Source organism: Rissa tridactyla, chromosome Z (assembly GCF_028500815.1).
Source record: "Rissa tridactyla isolate bRisTri1 chromosome Z, bRisTri1.patW.cur.20221130, whole genome shotgun sequence".
Classification (NCBI taxonomy): Eukaryota; Metazoa; Chordata; class Aves; order Charadriiformes; family Laridae; genus Rissa; species Rissa tridactyla.
In genome coordinates this window covers 32,427,357-32,447,509 of record NC_071497.1, presented here as the reverse complement: position 1 = coordinate 32,447,509, position 20,153 = coordinate 32,427,357, and the positions used below count along the sequence as shown (strand labels likewise).

The following is a 20,153-nucleotide window of genomic DNA, read 5'->3' as shown; positions in this document are numbered from 1 at the left end:
GAATTGCCTTAAGCACTTTAGATTTTTTTTTTAGACACTTTTTTTTTTCTGAGCTAGTGTCTTCTGTCCAGTACCAATATATTGGTGATACTTTGTGGCAGTTGGTGCACACTGCTTGTACCTGCAGCTGGAGAGGGATGCCTGCAGCCTGTGAAGTTACTTTTTCCTAGGGGGAATCCGCTTCAGGGATTGGAGGGGTGGTTCTTTGGCATTGGATTAGACCTTTTGAAGGTCTGTCGTTTCCCTCTGTAGTGTTAAATATAATAATACACCTGGTGACAACTGAAGATGATGGTGTTCGGTGGCTAGACAGGAACTTTCTTCTGTATGACCAAAATGAGGGTTTTTTTAATTTATTATTTTTTTAATACTGATTACTGGTAGTCTGCTAAAGTAACTTCAGAATAACTTGTGAGGAGATGAAGGTTTTCCTTGAGTTCTGAATACATTACGAAACTGTAGCTTTCACTGTTCCTGTGGAAAGCTGTATGAACTGCAGTAAGGGGATGTTTATTTCAGAAAGAGTGATTTAAAGACATCCAGGTGATAGGTGCTTCTCCAAATACCAAATACGGATGGCAGAGGGTGGCAGGTTTATTTCTTTAGCCATCCTCCAAGTAGAAAAAGCAGAGGCTGATGTACCAATCCTGTTTCTTCCCCGCCTCCTTGCACCCTCCCACGTTACTGCTCTTTCATAGTAAGACTGAGGGAACTAACTGGAACTAACTAATCTTTATTCCGATTTGCTCCCCGGCCCCCTCCACCTCCCAGCCTCACTTGAACGGGAACGGTCTGAGGGGGGGAAGCCAGGCCGTGGTTTCCCTGCGGGCCTGGCCCGGCTGCCTGCCCCTCCCTCAGGTGTCTGTCAGCGCCACCGAGCCCGCGGGCTACTCTGATGTCTGTGACCGGTGTGTGTGATGCCAACTTTTTGTATTAATACAGACATTTCAAACCTGACGTGCCTGAGTTTTCCTCCTTTGGTCTTGGGCGGGGGGGGGGGGGTCGGGGGGGGAGGCCGGGGCACCCACTGTTGCTGGTGGGCCCCGGCCCGCGCCGCGCATGCGCGCAGGGCGGCGGGCGGTGCTTCGCGGCGGGTGAGGGCGGCCGGACCGGCGGAGCTTGCGGAGCACGGCGCGCTGTCCCGCCGGCTGGGAGCGGAGGGGAGGGCCGGGCGAAGCGGTACGGTGCGGCTGACGGTCCCCGAGGGCCCCGCAGCAGCCTCCCCTGTCGCAGGGCTGCCGTGGGCCGCCGCGGCGGCCGACTCGGGCCTGCAGCCGGCGGTGCGGCCTGCGCCGCGCCCCGCGTTCCTCGGCCGGCCCGCAGGGAGGAGCCGGGAAAGCGGAGAAGATGAGCGAGGCCCCGCGGGTTCCAGGCGGTGATCGAGAGCGCCCCGAAGACTAATGCAGAAAATCAATAAGAACGTGGTGCTGGCGCTCCTCTCTCTGACCAGCCTGGTTTTCCTCCTCTTCCAGTTGTACTATTACAAGTTCTACCTGTCACAGAAGGTAAGAGAGAGCCGTCCCGCACGGGCCTGCTGCTGTGGAATAACCCCGTATAGTGCCTGCTCTCTTCAGAGCCCTTTGGCAGCAGTAATGCCACCCTCAGACTTCCCCCGCATGGCTAGCAATTCCTGTAGCGTTGACACGAAGCGACTAGGTAGCCCGAGCAAGCTTCTGGTGGCGGGGGTACATCCAGGTGTCAGTTGTCGGCCTGGTACACAAGTCATTATGTCCGCCGGAGGCATCCCATTCATTTGAAAACGGGATGCTCTTCGGGGTTCTTAGGCGCAGGTTTGGGCCACCAAGGCTTCTAATCTTTACAAGCCTTCCTGCTCTTGTTGTTAAGTGACTTTTATTGAAAGTGAAGTTAAACTGAGCACTACCTTAAGGCGTTTCTGAAGAAACAAGGAAGGCAGCATTTATGGGTTGTAGGTTTTTCAACAGTGATGTTTTTAAAAGAAAACCCAGCTTTTTCTGCAGTTGTCTTAGTGCTTTGTGATTCAGTGTTCCTAATTTTCTAGATGTTATCAATTAAATTCTGCTTTTATACCACCTGTGTTTAGCTGAGTGTGATTTTCTGAACAGAAAAGAGGTAAATGTTACTATAAATAAAATATTTTTTTTTTTTGTGGTTTCATAGTTTACAGTTGCAATGCAGGTTCAAAAAGGAACTAATTTTATTTTTACAGAAGAACTACATAGGTATCATATTTCCTGAGTTTGTTTTCTTTTGATGAGGACATTCTTAATAAGTGCAGGCAATTTAGTGCTACCTTAGTCCTGTTTGTTATAGTTTTTACTGTAAAGAGCAAGACTGAATGAGAAATTTTTCATACTTTTAAAAAGCTAAAAGCTGAGCCACTAACTGCCTGGGCTCTATCACATGAATATACTTTCTTTCAAATTTAATTCTCTAGGATTACGTTTGGAAAGACTGAGGCATAGTCCTGCTGTCTTTCCCCCAGTGGTATTTATTTGCCTAACAGTGTGTGTCACCTTCCCGTTTTACGCTTACTGGCATATTGACTTAGAAACCTGAGGCCCGATCACACTATCCCTGTGTGTCTGGAAGTCTCAAAGGCTTGTGTTGTCCTTCCAAATACACTAAGCCAGACCAGTTGGTTATGATTTCACATTCAATACTGTATTTAAGTGACCAGAGACATAACCACAGCCATAATTATAAAAGTGCTAAGTGGATAAATGCCCCTGAATGTCTAGTTTAGAAATCCTAAGCAGGGATTTGACTGAAACTTACTTTTTTTCTTTTCTTTCTCCTTCCCCCTCCCCTTCTTTGGTTTTGATAGAATGGAGCAGTTTTTTCCAAAGTCAGAGGAAGCCAGTCAGGCCAAGACAGCACTAGATGGGTATGTACGGTGTCATTGGTTCATACAGTTCTTCTGCAAGTCTCAGAGAACTCACATGGAATTGCAAACTCGGGGTCCAGTTCTCTTTCCTCTTCACTGGGGATTTTGTAGTATGAAGGACTCCTTCACTGAGCAAAGTTATGAAGTGTTTCAAAACATCAGTTTAAAATGAAGTTGAGAAACAGTTACAGCTTAGCAGCTGAGCAGCCTTTGCCTGTGCAGTCCATAGTAGTGTTGTTGATGTTTTAAGAAGCAAAACATGTTCTTTCTGATTTACAAGTTTTGATCCAGGCTTTTGCGTTCTTTCAGACTGAGTATTTAAAGGATCGGCTTATTTGGCATGCAGCTTGTTTGGTAGTTGGTAGCATGGTAAAAGAATTGGCTGCAGCTCTTAAGTCACAGAATACTCTTTTGCTTACTCTATTTGTTTAACCTGCTGCTCAGTGTTGTGTTACGTGCTTATGCTGGGTTATAAAGTTCTTCACAAGAAGGAAGCTGTTGCATTTCAGCACTCACCGGTTGCTGTATTTTCAGTGTTCAGGAGCAGTGTTAGGAGTGCTATTAGGTACTTGAAATAGGATATTTTTTTGTTGTGTCTTACTTGAGGTTGGCAGGATTGAGTGCAACCAAAACATCACGTTGGCCTCAGGGAATCAGAAGCTCAGTTATGGTATTTGAGTTAGCATTTGTTTGGAAACACTTTTACAGAAGTCTTTTGTTAACAGATCTCCCAGTGGAAAGACAGCACAGATGGTTAAAGAGTACGATGCGCTGGGAGCTGGCTGCCTTTCGCTTTGGATGCAATATGATACGTTGCTAGTTAGCAAAATATCCATTTAAATTCCTTGTTTCTGCTGAGCAAGAGGAAAGGTGCTCTGATTAAGAGCTGTTCTTGGGAATAATCCAAACCAGCTGTTTTGTGGACTGCTTGCTTGCACCAGGAATGTCTCACTATTCTTGGAGGTGGCAACCCTTGGAACTACCTACTAGGCGTTAGGTTGACATGGTCACAGTGGGCTTCCAACCTCCCAGTCTGTGGACAGAGTTCTCATTATGTTTTAACTTGATCTTACAAGATCATTAGTAACAAAGCGTAATGCTCCATGGTCCTGCACGGGACCTGTTGCACTCCGATCTGCTAGTTTTAGTCACAGAAATTATACTAGCACATCGCTTACCTTTCAGCTCCATATAGCTGAAATTATTGTAGAGGGTAGCCTTGCTTCTGCCTGTACAGAACATGTAATGCTGCTGCCTAAATTCTGTTTGTTGATCCACATTCTGTCTTCACGTTTTTACATCTCTCTGAAGCCAAAGCCCCATGCCAGAATTGGAGGTTGACCTGTGGAGTCTGACTGAACTGACTCAGCAGCTGGACAGGAGGAAGGTTTAAGCTTCAGTTAGAAAGCCAGAGTCAGCTTACTGAGCAGGTAGCTTGGGTCGTAGGCTGTTGTTTTCCCTTATTACACATCTTCTAGAAACTTTCAGATGTAACAGACATAAAGCCTGACAGTGCTGTTCTAGGCAAGTATTTTTTTCTGGTTAGAATGGTACTTTAAGTCATGAAACTTAACTGTTATGGTTAAATACAAGAGCTACATTTTGAATAGCAGGGTGGCTGTGATTGCTGTAAATCTTCTGTGTGCCACGGACATTTAAAAGTACTCGATTAAAATTCTCCAGAGTCAAGCTAATAAATCCTCTCATCAGGCATGGGACCTTCTTGCTACAGCTTTTCACCCCTTATGCAGTGTTGCTATGGTTGAGTGCCCTGGTACACTAGTATCCAAAGACTGGGTAGGACTTGCTTCTACCTTCTCAATGAATCACCCTTCATATACAGTGGGCGTCATGCCTGAGATTCGGGGATACTGTTTGGGAGTGTGTCAAAAGCCTTGCTAAAGTCGAGCATGAACAGTGTCCATTGCTCTCAGTTTGCCTACAGATTTCTTCAGATGCAATCGGTGTGGTTAGGTGCAGTTTGCCTTTGGCTGGGTTTCCCAATCACATCATTGTCCTTCGTGTGCTTGGATGTGACTTCCCAGGGGTTTTTGCTCCAGAAGCTTCCTAGGGACTGAGATTGAGGTGACTAGAGTTCCCTGGTCCTCCTATTTGAAGATGGCATGAGATTTGCCTTTTCTCAGACCTGAGGAACAGCTCCTGGCCACTATCACTTTTCAAGCTGTTGCAGAGCAGCCTCAGAATGACACCAGCTCCCTCAGCACCAACCTGTGCATCACATCTCACCCTATAATCTCTGGTTTATTCAAGTGCTTTCCAACTCAATCTAGAGCTGCAAAGAATCTAGAGTTTAGCCTGGAGTCCATTCTCAAGTCTAACACCCTAGAGCTAGACTGCTTTAACTTGTAGAAAGTTCTAATTGAAGCTGAAAGGTTTTTACTCTAGTCTTAGAGACCTGGAAAGCCTGAGAGCAGCCTGTTCTTCTGAAAGAAGAAATTTCCATTTCTACAGTTGTTCATGGAAGTAAAGTGTACACTCAGAAAATGTATTGGGAGATAAGATTTCCTTCTGTCAGTGGGCTGTTGTTTTTTTTTCCTTCTGTCAAAGAGTTTTAATGTATTAACATTTGTATGCTTAAAGATGGTGTTTCTAACTTCTAATTTTATCCTCTGTCAAACAGCACGTGGTTAGGAAGTTCCTAGGCTTAATAGCCAGTCACAATATACCGGTGTACTTGATCGATCCTTTGATTCTGGGACTGGTTGATAAAGACATTGAACAGATCAAAAGTTCTCCTGATGGCCCTAGTCCAGAATGCAAGTACTTTTGTGCTCCAAGGGACTTCACTACGTTTGCACTCCTGGACAAAACATGGAGACATGAAGTAAGTATCTTTTCTTCAGTTCAGTACAGTGCATTCAACTGTTCTATGATTTTGTGACATAATGCTTTCATGTTTGTATTAAGGCCTCTGAATTTACTGTGTGGAAATCTTGTAAAGGTATTGGCAGAGGAGACTTTTTTAAAAAAAAATAAAAGGTATCCAGGCACTAGCCTGGGTACATTAAGAGTCATTTATAGATAACTAAAAGTTTTTAGAAGCTGTCTGCTTGTAGTAAGACACCACACCAAAAAGATAAAAGAAGGTGGTCTGTTAGAAAGAAAGAATGAAAACTGTAAGACTGTAATGTAGGTATAGCTGTAATAAATCTCGAGTTTGGGGATCTACCAAGGCCAAAAAGCAGGTATTGATGTGACAAGGCTGGAAAGACTATCATAGTCTGCTGGTTTACGTTTCTTTTAGTACATCCTTGTACTCAACACCATTTACACCAATGACAAACAGCTTTCTTTTTTTTTTTTTAAGAAAAAGCAGGAGACGTTAAAATAGTCTGTGACCACTCAAGTGAAGAGTGATGGCACTCTGGATCTGATCAGGCGGTTGTTTTACCCATAGCTGTAAAGGAATTAAAGTAACTGAGAATAAGGTTGTGTGGCAGCACACTAATATAAATCCATCTCCCCATTCTTTGTGGCTCATTGATAATATCTGTAGCATCCAAAGGAGAAGCCGATATGCCTGTGTAAAACAGGGGTTAATGGGGGGTTCATTTAAAGGGTCTTCAGATGCTAATGAGTTGGTTTTTTATCACCCAGAATTTCATTGCCTTTTTCTATGGAAACATGAAAGCTTGTTACTTAATGCAATGTTCGGTGTTTGGTGAGATTTAAACAAGTATTTGTGTACATCATAAAAGAAGATTTTGGAGTAATTGTTCCTGTATTAGTGGTATCATTATTGAAGGACTTAAAAATGCCAAGTTCAGCACAAGAATAACTTTAGAGAACAGTTTGAGGATGCAGAGAAGGGTGCTATGTCAAGGAGCAAACCTAGCCCAAGCATGGCTTACAACATTTATTTGTTGTTTTACTGAATAGTTTGAGGGACAAAATTTAAGACAAGGAAATGTAGTGGTTGGAATTGCTTGTGGTTGCCGATCTTTAAGGTCTTGGAATTTTTTGAGTAGTTTATGCTTAGGTCTGATTATGAAATGAAAATGGGCAATAATGACAGTTAATAATAAGCATTTAGCATTCAATTTTGGTTTTTCTAATCTTTAGCTTCTCTCTCTTTCCCTTCCTTCCCACCACCCCTCATTTTTAGATGGGCCTTTTTAGAACTGCTGAGAAAATGGGGTTCCAATGGCTAAAGATTATAAACAAGGACCCCCGCTTGGACGGGATGAATGACCTGTCTGGGATTGAAATTCCCTTGCACTACATATTTAAACTGGCATCTCATGCTATTCACCTGGTGGTCTTCTATGAGAGGAGCGGTAATTATCTCTGGCATGGCCCCCTGAGACTCAAGCAACATATGGACAGGAAGTTTGTGCCTTTCCGGAAACTCCACTTCGGTCGCTACCCTGGGGCATATGAAAAGTGAGTTCAAAACAGAGGAGGGAAAAAGCCATAATGACATTTCCAAAATAACTCCTTTTTCCTGTGTATGAAATTACTCTCTTTGCTAAAGTCAGGTGGTAAAATTTAGCTCATGTATGGTTCAGCCCTCAAAATGCAGGTAAATTACAGTATGACGGTAAACCCAATTCTGTTTACCTGGAAACAAGAGCTTCCCACCATTTATAAATTAAGAATTTAAGAGGAAGTTGCTGTGTAGCCAAGTTGAAGCAGGCAGAACGATGAGAGAAGTCAAAGAAGTCATGTCCAGAGGATCTTCTGCTGGAGTCAGTAGTTTACCGTTAATATACTTAAAAGTTTGAAATCTGTTGATAGGCATCTGTACTATCAACACAGGGGTAAAGTAGAAGTGTCAAGAGATTTAGTACTAGCTGATAGATACTTGGTGTTCTTGCTATAACAATATGTATCCAAAAGTTGAATCCAGTTACGGAACATTAAATGAAAAGGGGAAGCAACAGAAACATTCAGTAACAGTCCAAACAATCAATGTTAAAGAACATGAATAAAGAGAGGTGACATTTGTACCCCAAAGACACGTGCATTGCATCTAACTCGTTCCCTTAACGTGCTGAGTGGACTCCTTTCTTTCATAAACATTTGAATTGGTGGTGTTATTTGTCCCTAGTCTTAAACTTTGCGGTACATTGGTAAAGTTAATGTAAATGTCTGCCTTTTCTTACAATGCTTTCAATAGCAGTGTTTCAGGAAATACAGATCATGGCAAATCTTGTCACTATTTTCAAAGACAAGCACATACCACTAGGCTTTGTGAACAGTGTTCCTATAGGGTATGTGTATACGCCATAGATTAGAGAAAACCAGCCAAACAGGTCCAAATAAATCTGTTTAACTTTTCCTTTAAAAATGACACCATTCTTTCTTCTTTTTAAAATATGGAGTCTGTACCAGTTATGTGCCTAAACATCTGAAGTTGACTCTGTTAAATAGCACATTTCATTCATTGTGAAGACTAAAGAGTTTTTAAATCCAAATAGCCTCAAGGTACAGGGTAAAATTTGGTTCTTAAGTGTGTATACTTAGACAACTAAATAAATAGCCTGCGTTTTCAAACGCGCTGAACAAAACTCTGGACAAATTCAGTGCGAGCCGTGAGTTAGTAAAGAATCAGTGATCTGACAAACTAACTGTGGGCTTATAAGCGTAGAATTTCTTTTTAAACAAAATTTTGAAGTGTATGGAGAAATTGTTGAAGCTCTTGTTGCTCCTCTTTTGTAATTGGTTTTGTGTGTATTTGGACAGAGGAATCACTGCCAGTAGCATGCATTAAGATTTTTAACCTGAGCTAGTAGAAAAAATGGCTTGTGATTTGTAAATGAATTGAATGGATACATTAACCCATATTTCTTTCCTTACAGGCCAGAACTTCTGCTTGTTTCCATTGATGACTTAAAAGTCCAAATTCCAAAAAATCCGTCCAATTTCCTAGAGGAGATGTCACACTCTAGATTTCTTGAATGTAGGTACAGAGAAGCTCGGGCTTTCTTTCAGGTTAGTGGTAACGTCTCTGAGATATAATGTATTTTTTCACTGATTGACCCAAGCTTACAAACGGTTCACTGCTTTTTACCTAGATGGGACTGTTCACATACATAAAGCTAAATACAGCCCCCGAGAGTCAATCTACAGAGTTTAGTAAATGGTAATAAAACTAAAACTTTAACTGAAAGTCATGGTCTGTCTTTTTCACTTGTGAGTGCATTTTTTTCCACTTTCCAAAACTTCAAAGAGAAGAAGTGACCAACACGTCCACAGTTCTCATGATTAAATAGATTTCATGTAAATAAGACTAAGAAAATTTTCCTTATGGAAATTCCCAAAGTTCTGAGTAATACTTCATTTTATATTCTTTTGAACTGTGCACTGCAGTTCCATATTCCTAGTTCAGTTTGTTTGAAATGGTATATTCCTGCTGTAACGACTTATTTCGTTGCTTTTTGACCATGTAAACTAATGTTTTCACCACTACTTAGAACAGTATTTTTAGAGTATTGCTACCTGATTTAGCAGATAGTAGAACACTTTCTGCTGCAGTATGGGGAGGGAAGGGAAGACCATCTTTGTCTAGTCTAGCAGGCTGTAGTTCCCCATATGTGTAGCAGGAGGGTTACTGAACGCAAGGGCACCTGTGTGTTGTCACTGCCCCTGTAGAGGACAGAAATTGTAAGCATGCTGCACTGCAGCTGTAAAACCTCCAGGCAGTAATTGCCTCAGGCAGAGCAAATGTACCTCAGAAGGTATATTGAATTTTTCTGGAGCTTTAATATTGAAATAAGCAAGCAGCAGGCATCTGTTTTGAAAAGTAAGTGTTCATTTCAACTGTTGCCCAAGAGCTCTTACTGAAATCAGTCATGAAGCTGAGTGGTGAGTGGTACATTGTTCCTGTATTTGATTTAGTAACGTTTGCCCAGGCTGAGTTGTTGCTTTTGGCTTTGCATTAACAGAGAATCTTGCCACAGTTGTAACTGGAAGACAGGCATGATTTTCTGTTCACGTTGTTTCTGCTCTATGGCAGAAGTTGCCAACATCCGCTTGTAACACTTGGTGGCGCCAAATAAACTACTGTGCTGGAAGTAACTGATTCCGTGCCTGTTCTCCCCCAGGACTCTGAGTATCGACTTCAGCCTGGGCAGAACTAGAGTTCATCTGTGGTGTTCCCAAGTGCTGATAATCAGCGTCTAATACATATATTCTTGTTCTATTTTACTGTGACTTTACATTCTACTAGTTTGAAAAAACCGAAGATTGATGTTTTAGAGTTTAAATTTTAACTTGTCATTCCAGTGCATGTTCTCAAACTGGGCTGTGTATGTGAAAACAGATACTGCCCGGATATTAGTTAAGTAAATTTTTAAAGGGATTTTTGTCTTGGGACACTGAAAAATGAAGAGACAAGTTTGTTCCCTGACAATAAGTTGCATAGTCTTCCTTTGCCTTCCAGCTCTATCCTGATGATGCCTCTCTTGATGCAGTAGAGTTCAGAAAAAAAGCAAAATCCTTGCTCCATCTGGCTGCCCTGACACTGAATAACTTAGGAGTAAAGTTCTGGCTGAGCAGTGGAACATGCCTTGGTAAAACATTTGTGTTATGTTTCATTTTTAAACTCGTCTGAAATTTTAAACATTTCATCCTCTGTTGCTTGTGATGTCAGCTGAGGTTAAATGTACCAGGTTGGAAAGTAATACATGGCATAAGCTGTATTGAAATAGATGTGTTTGCACCTGACAAAATGCTTTTTCTTAGAAACTTGAGCCTTGGAGATGCTGAGCAAATTTCCAGTGAAGCATTTAATGTTGTTAGCAATTATCTGTGTTGGGTTGATCACTGCTTAGAGAGTAATCAGCAGTTCTTTAAATTGTGTGAGTTGGAATTTACTTAAATGCTAGTTGGACAACACAGTGATGGGTAGACTCTCACCTGGTTTTTCTTCCCATGCAATTTGGTGCTTATCACTGACTTTTAAAATATAGTTTACATTTATTTATTTATTTATTTTAAAATGCATCCTTTTAATAAAATATCAGTATAGTGGAGTAGGTACTGGAAGTTTTCAATTCTGCTGAAGATGGAAGTAGTAGTACCTTATCACTGGTGAAGATTCTTTTATTACTGGAATAGGTAGTGAGCGCTCATGTGTGTGCATATTTGACTTGTATTTGTTTAGTCCTAGGGTATATAATTTTCAGAATGAACAGTTACTAAAAGCTGCTTTAATGAAACAGATAAAAGGATGTCCCATTTCTTGGCTTACTGTTTTGCAGTGGTGATTGAAAGATGATTAACATCTCAGATATTATTTAAAGTAATAGTCTCAAATTAAAAGCGGAGCTCTAGCCTTGTGCCTGTTCATTGCTGATTAGATTTGGGCCCAGATAAAGAATTTTTTTTTTTTTAAAGACATTTAGATTACAAAACTGAAGATATTTTATCTTTGAAAGAGATAGTGTTTTCTCTCTCATTCTTGGCTTTCTGGAGAAAAGAGCTGGCTATAAGTGAGTAACATTTGTTTTCTTCCACGTGGTTCCTTTCATACTAGAGAAAGGCAGAAGTCTTGTTTATAGCCTCATTCAAAGATCTCTGCCGGGTGACCTTATGGCAGTTCATTTTTATGTTGCTTTTGTTCTGTTGATATATTTCTCACGTTCCTGAATTAAATAGTTTGGTTTTTTCCTTTTTTTTTCCTCTTTTTTTTCTCCTCAGGCTGGTATAGACAGTGCAATGTCATTCCTCACAGCAAAGATGTGGATTTGGGAGTCTTCATAAGGGACTACAAAGCAGATATCATTCCAGCCTTTCAGAAAGCAGGGTTACCACTGAAGCACAAATTTGGCAAGGTACATATATAATGAACAGTTTGCTTCATGTGTCTTTATGTAGATTTGTAAATTTGAGTACAGCTGCAGATCACTTATGTACACGTGGGTATCTGAAGTCTCTTCAGCAGCCATTTAGTATTAGGGTTTTACCTAAACATATAATCTTGATGCTTTTTGTGTGTTCTGTTGGACAGCGTGTGAGAAAATACCCTTCTTACTAGCTTCAGCCCTGTTTGGAGAATCTGAATTCCACCACAGAAGAAGTTTTTAATAAGTTTTAAAGGGGTCTAATCTGTGTTGGTGGTGCTAGGGAAATTTAAGAGTCAAGGTAGAACCTAGTTTTTGAGAGTGGATGGGCCTCATCGTATGGGAGGATTGGTGGTAGCTCTGAGGTTATCTGTAGCCCTGTATGTAAAACTAGCAGAAAGGAAGGATGGCTTAAGGGGGCACCGGTCTTGTTCATTATTAGTTTATGTGGATCTTTATTTAGCTTTTTCAGAGTGTAGGCTGCAGAATGGTAGAGAGAAACAAAGTTACAGGAATATGAAGGTTGAGACACAGTACAAGTGATACATTATTATTGATGCTATTGAGTGTTTTATCATAGAGGAAATACGTTGAGTGAAGTTGCCTACTAATCACGTATTTATTCACTGAGATTGTTTTGCTTGTGCCAGAGGACAAAGGGATAGTGCTGAAGCCTTTGGGGCTAGAGGGAGGAAAGACAAGGTAGTCCCACTGAGGTGCAGAAAATTTCCAATGTTCTCAAGGCATGAAAAAAAAAAAAGAAATTGCGGAGTTAGTGTATTTCCTTCAGGCAGAGGAGTCACCCTGCCTACCTGATCAAACCTGCTGATATAAGTAGCTTTGTATTTTTATGAGTATATACAGTGTGTATTTTTGTCTTGCAGGTAGAAGACAGCTTGGAACTCTCTTTCCAGGGAGAAGGTGATATAAAACTTGATATTTTTTTCTTCTATGAAGAGGATGACCACATATGGAATGGTGGAACTCAGGCCAAATCGGGCAAGAAATTTAAGTATGAACTGGATTCGTACCTCTAGTAGGAAAGAAATTAAACAAGTTAGTGTATGGTGTTGGCATGTTGTGTGTTGTTGCCTAGCAAAGTCTGTGCTCTTTGTGGATCAGTTATCAGAGGAGAAACAGTGGGGATTTTGCACTTTGAGACCAGGTAAGTAGAAAGAGAACAGCACTATGCCTTACTAGAGGGATGCTGGACTTGTAAAATGTCGATTCTCTTGTGAAACTCAAAGCAATGCTGGCATGTCACATATCAAGCAGATCTTATCTGGACTGTGACAAGCTCTGAGTTAAATAAACAGCTAAGATGAGAAAGAAATCTGTAAAACTATGTTTGTAGCACAAACTAATCTCACAGGAAAAGGTGAATCCTTAGGTATCCATCTTGATGATGGAGCGTTATGGCAGAAAGCCTGAACTGTCCTTGCAAAGTAAACAAAGTTTTGGATTTGGTGGTAACTTTGGAAACTTTATTGACTGTAATGTTTTGACAGCAATGCAGATGACTACTGCAGACCTTGTTGTTCATGTTTGAAAATGGAATTTTAAATAAGATCCCACATTTCATACGTTTCAGTATTAAATCAGCAAATAAGTACAACAGCTCCCTCATCTACTCAGCAAACTGAATATAGGTTTTGATCATTAGATTTGTTTCTTTCCATCACGCACTTTAGCTCAGAAAGAGACAGTTGCAAACTAGTTGAAAACCTTGTTGACTTCGACAGGATTTATTATCTTTCATATTTTGCCTGAACAGTATTTGCTTATCTTTAGCTAATGGGAGCTCAGTGAACACTGCCATCCAAATGGTGATAATGTCTGAGTCCTTGTCTTAGTTATCTTTCTTTTGAAATGATAAACAAAGATCGGGGAAGTTACTTTGATGACTAGAGTCAAAAGGCACACTTAGAAATAGATTAAAGTATATGACTTTGATTTGACTGGTGCCATGCATGAGAATAGGAGGTAGATGTGCTATGTGCTAATAGAAAGTAGGCGTGCTATGGTCCACCTCCTGTACCCTAGGATATTACAGCTCTTTCGGAACTCCAGCTTTCATAAAACACTTTTCCTTTCCTTGTAGCCTAGTACTTATTTTTGGTGGTAATTTTTTTCAAAGTTTACAAACATGGCTTTTTAGTTCAATAAGAACTAATTTGCTTAAACATAGTAGTGTAAGGAAGCCTGTCATTCTGAACTGGTGTTTCTAAGGCATATCTTACTGTAATTAATCCATACCGAAAAGGAGCAAGAAAACTGCTTGTTTACCATTACAAAGGCCTCGAGCCCTGACAGAAGATGGCTGTTCAGAATGTTTAGCCAAATAATTCCAGACATGTATTATTCCAAATACCTTCTCAGAAAGAGAGAAAATATCACAGCTTTGTAGCTGTGAGAAGTGATGATTTAGCATGCTTGATCTAAATGCCTGCAACACCAGAATGACCCTCAGCTTTGCTTAGTCTTCGTCCCTTTCAAAATTTTGGGGGAAGGTAAAGTGAGGTGGTCAGTCAAAAGACAAGGGATTGTTTAATCATGCTGAATCCTAAATCCGCTTTAACAATTTTAAAGGAAACTCATCAGCTGTTTATGTGGTATCAGAAGAGATACTGGTTGCTACTAGATCATCACAGATAGGGTGAGAGTTCTACTGTAAGGTATTTATGTTTTAAAAATGAAAGGTAAAAGACATTTTCTTCAGAAAGCTAAATATTTGCATTGGCATACTTTCTATATATCTTGATAAATAAAAGTATGAGGAATGAAAGTATTTCTCAGTCTCTAAAATATTTTTCATTAGTTATATTTAGTCTCTGTTGTAAACCTTACAAGTATGGCTGTATGGTTTGCGTTTTCATGTACACAAATACTTCCTCAACACTGCAGACACGAGCAAGCATGTACGTCCTCCTTATCTTGGCTTGGAGTTATGGCAGTTGAGACTTCCTGTTTGTTTACAAAATTAGTGCTGGACAGTTGCGTTCTTCAGGAGAGAACAAGTATTTACAAAAACTGAATCTGGGAATCAAATCTATACTGTATGCTTTAATCTTCAAATAGGCTCTTAAGATAGAGGAATTTGTGTAAGCATAGAATCTTTCCAGTACAGAGACTGATGAGACTGAAATTGTAAGAAAAAATGGTGAGCAGTGTATATGTGCAAGAGTACGTAGCCTTATTCCAGCCACTTGGAATGAGCAAATGATGAACAAGGATTCCAGTACTGTGAAGCATCACTGAAAGCTACATCTTTCATCAGTGAATGTAAACATTTGGTTTTAATAATAGTTAAACAATTACTTCAGTGAAATTTCCAACTGACTTTTTAATTTGTGGATTAGTTTATTTAAATTACCTGTTTGTTCTCCTTAGAATTATTACTTAGAGTTCACTCGCTGGAGGATATATTATTTCAGTGGGTTGCTGATAGCTTTTCTGTATGCACGCCCACTGCAATTCTGATGGATGAACAATTTCCTGGGTTAATAACAGCTAAATAGCTGTTTGATGGTTATAGATCCACTAATAAAGTTTGTTTACCTTGTTTTTCCCCTTGCTTGATGTGGGGTTTTTTGGGTTTTTATTTTAGTTTAGAGCTAATGAGTAGTCTCCGGATATATATTCAAAAGTGATTGATCACTTTTTTTCTCTCCCTCCATTTAAGGCATAAAAGCAAGGTTTTATTTTCTGAAACTGTTTGCTCGGTGCTTAGAAATAAAATTACCTTTATGCTTAGAGGAACATGTGGGGTTTCTAATTCATGCAAACGTACAAATCTTTTAACCTTCCTTTTCAAAAGGTTTAATGCTTATGGTTTCATTTTAAGCTGCGAAAAGGAAATTCAAGATCACTTTTTTGCTGTGGAAGAATTCACAGCTTCAGAAGTGGGAATGATCCTCTGCAGGAGTAGTACATATGCTTTGGTATTTACTTATTTAACACATGGACTTTGACACTGTGCTTCTGTAGGATGTCATTCTGACCAAACTGTGAAATTTACCTGTAAACTTTGCTGCTGTAAGCATACTTATAGGTAGGGCTTATGTTTGACCTTCTGCAGAAAGCAACAGGTAAAGAAGAAGGTCAGTTTGGTAGAATAAATTATTTTTAAAGTCTGAATGGGCCAAGAAGGTTTCAGAAAGTACAGGGTGGCAGCTGCATCTTAATTTTTTGTAGCTTCTCCAAGTCTGGCACCATGTTTAAACATGACTACTGAAGGGAAATTGCATGCTTTGTTTGTTAAGATTGAAGAAAGGTAAAAACGTGTTTTTAAAAAAGGCCTGACTCATAATAAAATACTCAATGCTGCTTTTATCAAAATCTCCCCCAAAAAATAAAGTTTATCATCCTCTTGACACCCTTCTAAATGAGGTAACTATTAAATCCAGTTTCTAAGTGGAAAAGTTGAGACAGGGACTAAGTGATTTCCTATAGGTGGTAGAATATGGAAATTCTACCCATATTGGGAAGAATATAGGTAGAATTTTTCCCAATATGGGAATAAACAGCAAAAGAATTAGAAATGCTCTTTCCTAAGAACATGTGGCAAATGTTAACCAATTACTGTTGATAATAGCACCCCTGGCCTGTATGTTAATAATATTTCGCGGATAGAAAATTACAAAATAAGAAAAAAAACAATTATAAATGTAGCATGGCCACTTGCTGCAGTTGTTTGCTCTCTCCATGAACTTATTTAGAGGTGTATTTCAGTCTTCTGCCAGTGACCGTGTTCTTTTGTTATGACACAGGTATCTCTTTCCAAAGTTCACTCTGTGTTGGACTGAATTTGTAGAACTCAAGGTACACGTGCCCTGTGAAACCCTTCAGTATGTTGAAGCCAACTATGGCCCGGACTGGAAGGTTCCTGTGAAGACATGGGACTGGAAAAGCTCACCGTCCAATGTGCAGTACAACGGTGTCTGGCCCGTCGATGAGTGGGATGATGTCATTCAAATCTACTGACCACCTGACTGCTAATAGAGCATGCCTGCCATCTTTGAAACTGTTGGTTTGTAACTTCCTGTTTCCTGAAGGCATCAAGATCCGTTCCTTTTGTAACTTCTCATCTGTTTCCTAAGGAGACATTTACTTTTTTTTTCCTTAACAGGTATTTTTTTTTCACCTTCGTGCATTTTCCAGGTTGTTAAAGGAAAAGGTTAAAGACAACTGAAGAGAACAGAATCCGAAAGAAAAGCTGCACAAAGAGAATAGGGAAGAAATGTTGCAGTAAACTTATGGGCAGTTGACTGTTTAAATGTGAACAGTGGCCAGGTGGCTTAGACTTTCCTGGGATCATCAAAATCTTGGGACTGTTCACTTCTCAAGCTTAAGAGAGGGATAGGGTGGGAGAATCCCATAGAGAAGTTCCTCTTTTTTCAGAGGAGAGTCTGTGAATATTCAGCTGTTAAACACCAGAGTCATGGGTACCTCAAATATGCTTGATTTGAGACCGATATATCTGTACAATATGCAACAGGTTGCTCTTGGCAGTGGAATGTTTCTGTCACACAGAACCCGTGTGACCCACCTGCTTTACATGTAGGAGACACAGGGTAACGGTGTAATACTAAATGAATGGAAGGAGAAACTATGCACATCACACTCCTTCCAATAACACTTCCATTTTTTGTGAGCTAACCACTGCATGCAGTTATGACAGGGAATGTTATCTGCTTTTTTCTGCTTCTTTTTTTTCCTCTTGTAAGAATATGAAGGTGTATGCCATGGGGATGTCTTTCCCATAAAAAATAAAGAATCTGGGTTTTGATGTCCCAATTAGCATGTTCTCCATGTTTTGACCAGATTTTAGAAAATTATAGCTATCCCTGTTTTTTTACAGGTAGATAGAAATGGGGTTATTGATAGTTTTCCATTTAACATGGGCTCACAGAACAGACATCTCAGACAATTGCAGCTCTCTTCTCTAAGTGTCAGCAGAAGTGTGTACAAATACCAATTTTTCCATTGAATTTGCAGTAGCATAATTGCAAGTGAAGTGTTAGTGTAACATTGGACTTTGGATTGTGCTTTTTGGTCGGTGAGGTAAGCTTTCTTCTTTGGTACTTCGGAGAAGGATAATAGCTTTCATATCAGCATGTGTGTCCAAATTTGTTCCAGTCCTGCTGTGCAGGGCAGACAAGGACAGTAGAGCTGCTATAGTGAGTTATGACTATAATATACGGTACAGACCCAGGAGTTCTTGTGAGCCAGTGTCAAGGTACTGAACGGAGCTCGTCCTTACTGGCAACAAACCTGTATCCATTCTTCCCTTGCTAAAGCAGAAGGGCTGTCTACGGGTCATGGCTTTGCCATCTTTCTCTGGGTAGAGGTAGGTTGAGTCTGTGTTTGGCGTTCTGTGGATCTGCAGTTTTCAGCTGTGTATTCAAATGGGTACAGTTCTGGAGAGATGAAGTAGCTACTGCTGTGCAGCCGTTTTACTACTGTATCATTCCAGGTGCAGTCTGGGGCTTCCCTGCTCTTTTTGTCCTGGAGTGTGCTGCATGCTTCTTCCTGCCAGTCCTCTCGGTTCCAGTGGTCTCCTGCCACCGAAGCACTGGAGTAAATTATTCAGCTTCTGGCAATCGTCATGCTGGCTTTTCAACTGGTATAGTAACTTTGTTAGCTTTGCTTAATTAAGAAGAGAGAGATGTAAAATCCTGCTAATGCCATTTACTCCATAAAGTAAACGTTACGTCATAAGGGATAATTTCTCAGGTAGAATTTTTTGTATTTTTTCCTTAAAATGAAAAAAGCCAATGTCCTTGTGTCTTTTGTGTTCAGAATTCTGTTGTTGTGAACTTTAAATGTGATAGATGTTTGAGTGAATGAAAAGATACTATCAGAAAACTATAATCCTGTCAAATTTTTGACTTTGTATTTGTAGATGGAAAGACTAATGGAAAAAAACGCATGTCGCTGAAGGGGAGGATGTTTTCAATAGTTGATTATACCTGTAAGTTATTCTTCAGGTTAAAATGTTTTCTCTTCAGAAGATACAAATGTATATTTAACACCGATTAAAAGGAGTCTCTAATTTGCAACTCAAGATGTTGTTTCATCCTTTGTTTTGTCATCTTGGGCAGCATTTAACACATTTCATTGCATTGCATTACTGTGACAAAACGCACAGAGAAAAATTTTAAACTGTTTCTTACACTGCTTATTGACTGTCTGCTTGAGCTTTTAGTTTTTAATAAAGATACTTGGACACAACAAAGATACTTGGAATAACGCAGGAGCCCATATGTAGAAAAAAGGATCATGCAATTGCGCAAACACATGTTTCCAGTCATACTTTGTGCAGTGCCCTCACCACAGATTTCCTGCTTGTAGGATTGTGTCCCAAGGAGTGGTGTAAACATCGCAGAATTGGTGCTTTTTGAAGGCTTGCCGTGGGGCTGAAGCATGACCATTCCCCATGGAAACACCCAGGTTTATGCATTTGTTTCCTGTTATCTTCTCCTGAATTGCCTCATCTGAAATGGAAGCTTACTTTTAGTTCTGTGTTACCTTCCTATCTTACTACCTACCTTCAATTTGAAAGGGAGGAGGGCAACTTAGAGAATTCCTAAATTCTCTTAATGGCACGCATTTAAGGTGTTAAGCAACAATATGTGAAGTGCCTTGACTTTATAAAGCAAACAAAGCAAGTTACATATATGTAACTGTTAAAGATAGCAGAGCCTATTCAAGGAATGCCCACGAGCTAAAAGGGTAGCAGGATGTTGAAAGCTCTGGAGTAACTGCAAGGAAAGATTGAAGAAATGGGGTTGGCTGAAGAGAAGGGACCACAAAGAGCCATTTTCAAAAGCTGTAAAAAGTGGTTACAAAAAGGAAGGGATATATGTGCTCCCTTTCCACGGTTGGTAGGAAATAGAAGTAAATGGGAGGAACACAATTTGAGATCAGCTGCACAGAGTACTGGAGTGTTTTACCTCTGGAAATGTGTGAAGCCTCTGACTTCGGGGGTCTCTGAGAACACATCAGACAAATGTCAGCCAACACTGACTGTAGTTAAGGATTGACTGTAGTTAATCCTGTCTTCCAGCTGGAGGGAGTTCCTATTTTCATGATTCTGTTCAATAACTTTCTGCTTTTACAAAATGAAAATTGGAATCAGCATTTGTGTATGAGCTTAAGAAAGGTTGTATTTCTAGAATCAGGTACGAGAGCTCATACTGGGAGTGGTGGTGAATTGCCACCCCACTGTGGAAATGATTGGAAACTGCAGCATCTTGAACACTTGAAAAACGTGCTCATTTACAACAGGAGCGCAGTGCAGCTCTTCCAGAGGATAGGTCTGAGCCAAACAGCCTGTAGAACAATCTTGTAATTCCTGCACAGAACAGATGATGCTTGGCCGTGCAGAGCAGTGAGCATCCGAGGGAGACGCTTTTGATCTCTCCGTAAAGAATCTTCTGATAGAAGAAGGGCCTGTATTCCACCTCACTCTTCTTTTA

General features: G+C 40.3%; 1 protein-coding gene across 10 annotated transcripts; it reads left to right on the top strand.

Moving 5' to 3' along the window:
- Nucleotides 1-1,082: 1,082 nt before the first annotated feature.
- On the top strand, nucleotides 1,083-18,910 carry FKTN (fukutin). 10 transcript variants are annotated; one of them, XR_008463828.1, is made up of 10 exons: nucleotides 1,083-1,505; nucleotides 2,807-2,866; nucleotides 5,508-5,711; nucleotides 6,993-7,270; nucleotides 8,689-8,821; nucleotides 10,272-10,401; nucleotides 11,531-11,664; nucleotides 12,558-12,685; nucleotides 16,443-16,801; nucleotides 18,149-18,910. XR_008463828.1 is itself a non-coding variant. In XM_054185736.1 (10 exons), the coding sequence occupies exons 1-9, from the start codon at nucleotides 1,401-1,403 to the stop codon at nucleotides 16,654-16,656; spliced, it is 1,386 nt and encodes a 461-aa protein (XP_054041711.1). In that variant the 5' UTR covers nucleotides 1,083-1,400; the 3' UTR covers nucleotides 16,657-16,702; nucleotides 18,149-18,910. The 10 variants fall into 10 exon arrangements, 6 of the variants coding, with proteins under 6 accessions (XP_054041711.1, XP_054041710.1, XP_054041709.1 ...); XR_008463827.1 differs by having other exon boundaries at nucleotides 16,443-18,298; nucleotides 18,578-18,910; XM_054185736.1 differs by having other exon boundaries at nucleotides 16,443-16,702.
- Nucleotides 18,911-20,153: the final 1,243 nt, after the last annotated feature.